The 10120-nt window shown below is 40.1% G+C and overlaps 1 protein-coding gene across 1 annotated transcript; it reads right to left on the bottom strand.

The window, feature by feature from the left end:
• Window positions 1-6759: 6759 nt before the first annotated feature.
• LOC118598475 lies at window positions 6760-10092 on the bottom strand. Its single transcript, XM_036211182.1, has 2 exons — window positions 9506-10092; window positions 6760-9258 (listed from the first exon to the last, which is right to left on the bottom strand). The coding sequence occupies exon 2, from the start codon at window positions 8725-8727 to the stop codon at window positions 6760-6762; it is 1968 nt and encodes a 655-aa protein (XP_036067075.1). The 5' UTR covers window positions 8728-9258; window positions 9506-10092.
• Between the last annotated feature and the right edge of the window lie 28 nt (window positions 10093-10120).

The raw sequence follows: 10120 nt of genomic DNA, 5'->3' as shown, positions 1-10120 counted from the left end.
CTGTTCTTTCATCTGTTCTTCCTCTTCTCTCAGCTCATCTTCCTCTTGGTTTAACGTCTGTCTGGTGCAAGTTCAGTAATCAGAAGATTTTGTTTCTTTGTTTCCTCATTGCCATTTTTATTCATCGGAATGACCTTATCTACTTTTATCAGGTCTGGAACATCACTAAAATAGGATTTATTCCAAATGTAAGTAATTGGTTCGAGAATACTGTGAATAAATTCTAAATTAGGGACATATCAATGCCATGACAGTCAGTAGGTTTCTTACATTTCAGCTGGTGTACAACTTCAAGGACATCACTCTGACTTGCTCCACTTAGAACCATTGTGTTCATAATGCACTCAATTTTCCATTTGATGTCACTCACAACTGGTATTTCTTCAGCCAGTTTAGCACCATTTACAAAGAAATTGCTAAACTCATTAACAATTTGCTGTTTGTCCTCAATAGTCACATTATCTTTTTTAATGCATCTTGGGGAAAAAAAATGTCTCTTTTCATTTCTATTACATTATTAATTACTTTCCATGTACTTCTAATATTTTTTACATATATCTGCATTAACTTATCATTATAATTTATTTTTGTTTTCTTGATATAACTACTGCCTTATTTTTGTAATTTCTATACTTTATCTCATTTTTTCTGTTCTGTTTTTAATGAAATCCTTATATGATTTGTTCTTTTATCTACAGGCATTTTCCAAACTTTTAGTAATCCTAGATTTTGTTAAGATTTTTTTCTTACATGTTTGCAGTGGGCAGTAGAAATCATAAATTCTTGTTAAAATATCTAAGAAAATGTTGTAAGAATCATTGACATTATCTACATAGATCTCATATTGAAACAAATTTTCTCCTTATTGCGTCAGTTGCTGAGTGTTTTTTCTCTGAAAATACAATTCATTGTTTCCATTTTTTAATTTTTTTTATTCTTTTGAATTTCAATTACTACAAAAATGGAAAGATGGTCAGTACTATCAGTCAAAAGAAGTCTGCTCTTTGTTTTAAAGCCAGTTTTTTCATAAATAAATGATCAATTAGTGTAGCACTATTCAGGGGTTTTCTACTTGGTTTTAATTTCCAAGGGTAAAAACCTAAACTATACATGGTGTTAACATATTCTGTAGTTTTAACATCATCACTAGTTTTTAACAAATCAATTTTGAAATCCTCACAAACTAAAGTCAGCTTATTACTTCATTCAAACAACTCTGAAATGTTCTTATTAAACTGGTTCAAACATCCACTTGGGGTTCTATAAATACAACTTATTTGAATATTTTTCAAGCTTTCCCTTTAAATTTCAAAAGTCAAACATTCCATTTCATTTTCAATTGAGAAGGACATAGAATAACCTTACATTTTAGACCCATGCGGACAAACAAGGCAAAACCACTGTAAATATTTCATCAAAATGGTTGAAATAGTCCTTAATTTGACATAAGTTAGTATAAAGACTCACTTTGTCTGCAATACTGTAAAAGGAAACAAACCAAAATTGTTGTTTTTTTAGTTATTTATACTATAATGATCCTGTTCACATCAGGAGTGCATCGTGGGAGTTAAATTTTGTTCTGCTGGTGTTGAACCATGATTGAGGTGGTTGTTTCCATGCAATACCTTTGAAACATTGGTCAGTGATGTGTGTGCGGTTAAATATCACGCTAGTCTACAATAGTGGTCAAACTAAGAACATTATGTTGCACCCTTGAAAATGGACAGGACTCCGTCTTCGTTTTTGCAACTTAATTTGCCCCGAACTGAGCGCTTTTTTTATCTTTTGCTACGTTATCTGAGACAGCCGGAGCGACAGAATGTGATCACATACAAAACCATAGACGCAGCTCTTCTTCTGCACATCCGCACACCCCAACAAAAAGGAAATATGCTGCATCTAGCAGGTAGTTTCAAAATAAAAGAGCAAATAACTAAACTTAGAAATTATTCTCATAACTAAGACAGAAAAAATATGATTATTGCTAAAACATCTCTCCTGGACAATATCTAATTAAAATAAATCAACTTAATCTTTCCCGGCTGCAACACCCTCCCCCACAAAAATAAAAAAAATGTTGTGCAACATTTTCAAGATTACTCTGTAACATCAAAAAAACAACACATAACATAACAGTGATAAGTAAACAGGTAAGTTAACATATATTAAACATAGCCACTTTGACTAAACTGGGTTGTCTCCCACTCTTCAGCATTTGTCTGCTTCTTTGCTCTTCTCATGGCAATAATAAGAGACTGTCTAAAAGTCCATTGATATTAAAGGGGTGATCAGTCCATAGAAGTATTAGTGGGCGCCCCAAATCTTCACAAAAGGGACAAGGAAATTACCATTTTCACCCATCATTATATTTTTATACATTTAATACCATGCATTATTTCCTTTCAGTAACATTGTGTACAGTACACACTTTAAATCTCTACGTCTGTACCTTGATTACAGCCCATATCTGGATAAATATAAACTCAAAATATGTCCAGCAAATCCGTATCATTATCCTCCAGATACCTCATTATTTACATAAGGGCTATCACTTTAACTTAAAATGCAGAGTCTGTTAGACAAAAGCTAAAACGTAAGTCAAACTGTTTAACCAACCTGTATACTTTACTTATATGTTTTCATGTTTTATTTACTTTCATAAAAAGCATACATGCGGGGTGACGGTCTGATGGAGGGGTCACAGTTGGCTTGTGAGGATCCCCCTACACTGGATGAAAAACTCCTCAGCAGTTGCAATGTTGGTTGACCAAGTTGATCATATGTGTAGATTTTTCTGGGCTGCTTGACTTGTGTTGATCTCTTCCTCCATGTTCTGACATCCTCTTCATCTTCCTGCATGTCACCTGATTCAGCATCAACTGCCTCAACTCCTTCTGCTGCTGGGGATCCTTCCTCCTCTTGTTCTTTCTCATGATGATTTTCAGGCATTTGGATCTCCTCAAGCCTTTCAACAATCATGTCATCTTTAGGATGCAATTCTTCTGCATCTGCATTGAGAAAAGAGTCATTTGGTCTTGCAGTTGTTAGCATGTGATACTCGTCTTCACTGGAACTGTCTGAATCCGTTTGGTAAGTATCACGGGTGAGGGGTCACTCGATGACGTGTTAACCGCTTGGGTTTTTCATTGTTGGATTTTTCTTTCAGGTTAGGTTCTCCAGCTTCAGACTCTTCCAACAGATAGGGACATGGCAAAAGAAGATTTCTATGCAGCACTCGTTCTCTTCCTTCTTTATGCAGAGGTTTCACAACATATACTGGGCTGTCAGGGCTTTTTCTCTCGCTGACAACATAGATTGTGTCCTCCCAGAAGTTACGGAGCTTTCCAGGACCTCCTCTTGGTGTGAGGTTTCTCACCAGCACATGGTCACCTGGCTTAAGTGTGGAACTCCATACACGTCTGTTGTAATTTTTCTGCCCTCTTTTAGCACTTTTTTTCATATGTGCCTTGGCAATAGCATAGGCTTCTTGCATTGTCTCCCTCCATTTCTCTGCATATCCAGAATGTGTTTGACTCCTCCCTTTTTCCTTTTTTGGAAACAAAAGGTCCACTGGCAGTGTTGGTTCACGCCCAAAGAGAAGGAAAAATGGGGAAAATCCTGTGGCTTCATGCACTGTGGAATTGTAAGCATGGACCACTTTGCTGAGATGTTCTTTCCATCTTGACTTCTGTGTCTCCTCCAGTGTGCGCAGCATCCCAAGCAATGTTCTGTTAAAACGTTCTGCAGGATTTGCTTGAGGATGGTAAGGAGAGGTGTGAGATGGGCGGATACCACAGTAACTTTGCAGCTTTTGGAAGAGGTGATTTTCAAATTCTCTCCCCTGATCATGATGGATCTTTGACGGAAACCCGAATCTTGTGATGAAATCATCAAAGAGCTTTTTAGCTGCAGTCCTCCCAGATTTATCCTTAGTTGCATAGGCTTGTGCATATTTTGTGAAATGATCCACAACAACAAGGATGTATTCCTCACCTCCCTTACTTTTTTCCAGGTGTAAGTAGTCGATGGATATCATTTCAAATGGTGCAGATGTTTCAATGCTTTGGATTGGTGTACGAATTATGCGGTTGGGTTTCTTTCTTTTTATGCAGCGGCACACTTGAGTAACATGGTGTTCAATCTCCTGTCTCATCTTGGGCCAGTAGAAACGTTCTCTGGCAAGTGCAATCATCCTGTCAGCACCCAAGTGACCCATCTCCTCGTGCAGATGTTGATAAATGGTGGGTTTCAGGGACTCTGGGACAACCAGTTGTGTTCTAGTTTCTGTTTCCCTTCTGAGGATTCCATCTTCATCGATTTTCAGACGGGGCCACTCTCTTAAGAGTTGTCTAACAGCTTCAGTCTCTGTCATTTTGTCTTTATGTTTTATGTTGGACTGTGTTCTTTTGAGATTCAAAACTCTTCTCACTGTTGGGTCTGCGCTCTGGGCTGCTTTCAAGTCTTTCACTGGAATAGGCTGAACAGACCCAAACATGTCACTTTCCTCTGGTAGTGCATCTGTATTACAAGTGACAGCTGAAATCCAGTCCACTTCACCTGTTTGTTTTGCTTCCAACGCTTGTCCAATAGATTCGATGACATCCTGCTGACATTCATTTGTGCACTCTTGAATAATTTTCTCGATGGGCTTTGGCCTGCGGGACAAAAAATCAGCATCTCCATTAGCTGACCCTGGTCTGTATCTAATGGTGAATCTGTAGTCCGACAACTCTGCCACCCAGCGATGTCCTGTGGCATTGAGTTTGGCTGATTTGGTGACATATGTCAGCGGATTGTTGTCACTGTAAACAACAAAATGGGGTGCATGAAACAGATAGTCACGGAAGCGCTCTGTTATCGCCCACTTGAGTGCGAGAAATTCCAACTTCCCAGAGTGTAACTTGTAGTTTTTCTCTGCAGCTGTCAATGTTCTTGACCCATAGGCAATTACTCTTAGTACTCCATCTTGTCGCTGATACAAAACTGCGCCCAGGCCTTCTTCCGACGCATCCACATGTAGGATAAAAGGCTTTTCCAAATCGGGATATGCCATAATTGGTGGGTTTGTGAGGTGGTCCACTAACTTTTCCAGTATTTCCTTATGAGTTTCTGTCCAATCCACATGATGTGATGGTGGTAACTGATTGGGTATTTTGCCGTTTTTCTTTTTCTTGTGATTTCTTTTCAACTCAGACTTGGGGTTTGCCAAAAGTTTGTAAAGTGGTGCTGCAATCCTGGAGAAATCTGGGATGTAGGCTCTGTAGTACCCCAGGAAACCCATGAGCTTTCTCACTTCTTGAACAGTGGTTGGTTTCTCATGCCTGAGGGCTCGCACTGTTTCCACTTCTTTGGGGTTCATTTTGTATCCTTCAGCAGAGATCACCCGACCCACATAACAGACCTCACGCTTGAAAAAGTCACATTTTTTTGGCCTCAACTTGATGCCACACTGCTTTTGTCGCTGCAGAACTTGTTTCACATCTTTAACATGTTGCTCAAAACTGCTGCTAAACACAAGCACATCGTCCAGGTAAGGGATGCAGATTTCATCTCTGAGGTCTCTCAGGCATCCCTCCATGTAGCGCTGAAAAGCAGCCGGTGCATTGGTGAGTCCGAATGGGATCCTGACCCATTCGTAAAGTCCCCATGGTGTTATGAATGCAGTGCAGGGTCTGCTTTTCTCACTCATGAAGCCCTGGTGATAAGCCTTTCCCTGATCCAGAACTGTGAACCAGGAATTGCCTCCCAGGTTTTCCAGAATCTCTTGTATTCTTGGAATTGGGTGACGATCAGGTATTGTTTTTTTATTCAGGAGTCTGTAATCAATGCATAACCGGAGGCTTCCATCTTTTTTCCTGACACATACCACAGGTGATGAATATGAGGAACAGGATTTCTGGATCCAGCCTCAGTTAAGCAAATCTTGCAGATGTGCCTTTACTTCCTGGTAGAGGTGTTTGGGAATTGCGTTGTACGTCTTCTGTACAGGGACGTTATCTTCCAGGTGGATGTCCATTTCCAAATCTTTGATCAGTCCTGTGTCCCAATCATCCTTTGTGAATACATCACATTCATCTCTGAGCATCTTTATTACCTGCAGCTGTTGTTCTTCTGCCAGATGAGTCAGGTCTACAGGTGGATCCCATGATTTTTTTTGTGGTAGATGAGTGGTCTGATCTGTTTCAGTTGTGGCACAGCTGTCTGGTGACACAAGTTTTTGAACCTCCAGCGGCTTTGTCTCCAGCGGGTAGATTCCATTAACAGCATACAACCAGCCCAGTGTGGTGCGGCCACAAAGAGAGATATCAGAATTAGTTGTGTTTTCAACAGTCACTGCTATTTTTCTATCTTGCTGGGGCACCTGAATCACTTGTTCTCGGATAATTAGTCCTGTTGGCCATGGTGCCTCTTGATTTGGTTCAAATGCGAAATGTGGCCCACTTTGGGTGTCTTTGTGCATAAGACCACATTCCACCTCCTTCACTGAGTTTTTTGGGATCATTATTGGGTGTCGGCTAAGTCTTGCTGTGATGGGACTGTTTTCCTTTTTCTGTTTTTTTAGAACAGATAAGACGGCTTTAGCAGTTTTGCGCCCCACTTCCAAAGCAGAAGAAAGTCTTTTCACCATGAAGCTAGAAGAGGTTTGATCTCCAGATGTTTCATTAGTCAGAGCGAGTTCTTCTATCACGTTAAACCCAATGATGGGGCGTTCAAGGTCACCATGAGCCACCAAAATTGGAACCAGCACTGGTTTGTCACTCATTCCAGACACANTTTTAGAACAGATAAGACGGCTTTAGCAGTTTTGCGCCCCACTTCTAAAGCAGAAGAAAGTCTTTTCACCATGAAGCTAGACGAAGTTTGATCTCCAGATGTTTCATTAGTCAGAGCGAGTTCCTCTATCACGTTAAACCCAATGATGGGGCGTTCAAGGTCACCATGAGCTACCAAAATTGGAACCAGCACTGGTTTGTCACTCATTCCAGACACAGCATTTTGCGACAGGGTGAAATCAACTCCAATCCATCCTTCATATGGAATTGCAGTTCCATTTGCAGCTGAGAGATCTAATGCACCTTCTTCAAGCAACTCTTCAACTGGTCTTACTTCAGTGTCTGGAAGGTAGGTTTTTTTCCAGTGTGCTCCCACAATGGATACCTGTGACCCTGTATCCCACAGCACTGTGGTGTCAACACCACCAAGGGACGCTCGGACTAAACATCTCTTCCCTACTAGCTTGGCTGTTTGTTGCTGCTTACCAGTGAGAGGTGTTTTCTGGTTGAGCTTCTCCACATGGTTCATCTTTACTTCAGCATGTGACTGAATTTCAATCTTGTTGGTGGAAACTGCAACATTCTTGGTACGACAACCAGCTGCCCAATGATCTGTGCTCCCACATTTGTAACAGTGATTGCATCTGCCTTCTTGGTCTGTTGTTCGGCACTGATGACACTGCTTGTTTATCCTTGTCTGTGGACGAGGTTTCCAGCTTCGTCGCTCATTCATTTTTACTTTTTGTGGTCTTGGACATTGATTTAAACTTGCAATTTGAGAGGAAAGATTCTGGATGGCTTCACATATAGCTTTGTTGCTTTGATCAACCTTCTCCATCAGTGTGTCACGTTTCATTGTTTCAACCTTTTTGTACTTTTTCTTTGTCTCTTGTGGACATCTGTCTTCATCAAGATGACCTTTCTCCTCACAAACAGTTGCAACTTTAGCCATTCTTGGTTTAAGTGTAGTTGAAAGCTTATTCTTTCTTTCCATTTCCAGGCTGTATGCAGCGGTCATTCTTTCCAGAAGCACCTCATCTTTTACCAGTGGGTTTTGCAGATATGGTTTTAGATCAGCTCGGATGATGTCATCTTGAAGACCAGTAAGGATTGTTTGGAGGAACTGATTTTGGATTAATTCTGAACTGTATTTCAATCCAGACTCAGCTCTTTCTGAGGCAAAAAGAACTTGTTGTCTTAAGTCCATGGCTCGGACCAAAAACTGAATTGGGGTTTCTTTGGATTCTTGCACGGCACGTGTAAGTGAGTGGTAAAGTTCTGTGGCATCCTTTTCAATGTAATGTGTCCGTAGTATTCGTCTGAGAGCTTGAAGTGTCAAATCGACTCTGCTTTCTAGGTAACTTTTCAGTTTTGTCCCTGGGATAATGGCTTGAATGATAGCCTCAACAACTTCTCCTTCATCATATCCCTTTTTCAGAGCTTTTTGAATTTGTCTTTCAAGACTGGCAAATCCTAATTTATCCTTTTGATTTGGTTCTCCAATCTGTCCAATAATTTTTAGATCCTTCCTGTAAAATTGGTGGATAAATGTGGGGTTCTTTTCAGCAGTGTTACCCGTTTCACTTGTTTTGGAAGCTAAAACCGTTTCATTTTCGCCAACTGCGTTTTTGGATGCGGTACCATTTTCTGCCACAGGAGGGTGCTGAGGCGCCATTTTCTTTGAACGAAGCTCCGTGTCATCGTCTTTTTCTTTTAACTCGTCAATCTTGTCATTAAATGCAAGTAACAAAGACATCCCCTCATCCTCGAGTGATGTTACTTCTTCACTTTCTAGGAACTGCAGGATTTGTCTCCTCAGCCTACGAGGTAAGTCTTTATCACTCTCTCTGACAGGAACTCCAAGTGATTCACAGGCTTCGTTTAATTCCGGCAGAGGTAACGTCAATAGCTTTTCCTCTATTTCCTCATAAACACTGTCCCATGGAGATGCCATCTTTACATTTGTAGCTTTCGTGCAAAACCTTTATCTTTGCCGTTTGCGTGGTCGCAGAACAACGTCGGGCACTTTAGCAAGCTAAGCTAATTCAGCTAGGATTCTCATGGCGGTCACTCACGTGTCTCTTTCGATGGACTTCGTTGCAAAAAGCACTCCAACCGGGCGGAAACACCAAATTTATGTTGCACCCTTGAAAATGGACAGGACTCCGTCTTCGTTTTTGCAACTTTATTTGCCCCGAACTGAGCGCTTTTTTTCTCTTTTGCTACGTTTTCTGAGACAGCCGGAGCGACAGAATGTGATCACATACAAAACCATAGACGCAGCTCTTCTTCTGCACATCCGCACACCCCAACAAAAAGGAAATATGCTGCATCTAGCAGGTAGTTTCAAAATAAAAGAGCAAATAACCAAACTTAGAAATTATTGTCATAACTAAGACAGAAAAAATATGATTATTGCTAAAACATCTCTCCTGGACAATATCTAATTAAAATAAATCAACTTAATCTTTCCCGGCTGCAACACCTACACTCTGCGATTTTATTATGCCTCCTGATTCTTCATCTGCCCAGGGTCCTGTTGGTGTATGAGACACGGGCCTATGCCTGCTCTTAAAGTTCAGACGGTAGGTGCTAGTACCTTACTAGTCTATAGTGTACTTCACTTCTACTCTATCTAGACCTGTGCATTGTGACGGCCACTACAATACCATGATTTAACCAATCCAGCCCAGTTGGGAAAATATTTTCCNAATCTTTCCAGGCTGCAACACCCTCCCCCACAAAAATAAAAAAAAATGTTCTGCAACATTTTCAAGATTACTCTGTAACATCAAAAAAAACAACACATAACATAACAGTGATAAGTAAACAGGTAAGTAAACATATATTAAACATAGCCACTTTGACTAAACTGGGTTGTCTCCCACTCTTCAGCATTTGTCTGCTTCTTTGCTCTTCTCATGGCAATAATAAGAGACTGTCCAAAAGTCCATTGATATTAAAGGGGTGATCGGTCCATAGAAGTATTGGTGGGCCCCCCAAATCTTCACAAAAGGGACAAGGAAATTACCATTTTCACCTATCATTATATTTTTATACATTTAATACCATGCATTATTTCTTTTCAGTAACATTGCGTATAGTACATACTTTAAATCTCTACTTCTGTACCTTGATTACAGCCCATATCTGGATAAATATAAACTCAAAATATGTCCAGCAAATCCGTATTATTATCCTCCAGATACCTAATTATTTACATAAGGGCTATCACTTTAACTGAAAATGCAAAGTCTGTTAGACAAAAGCTGTAACGTGAGTCAAACTGTTTAACCAACCAGTATACTTTACTTATATGTTTTCATGTTTTATTTACTTTAATAAAA

The sequence above is a fragment of the Oryzias melastigma genome, unplaced genomic scaffold (assembly GCF_002922805.2).
Source record: "Oryzias melastigma strain HK-1 unplaced genomic scaffold, ASM292280v2 sc00849, whole genome shotgun sequence".
NCBI classification, from domain to species: Eukaryota; Metazoa; Chordata; class Actinopteri; order Beloniformes; family Adrianichthyidae; genus Oryzias; species Oryzias melastigma.
Note: the sequence above shows the minus strand (reverse complement) of the source record. Positions and strands in the feature narration are given on the sequence as shown.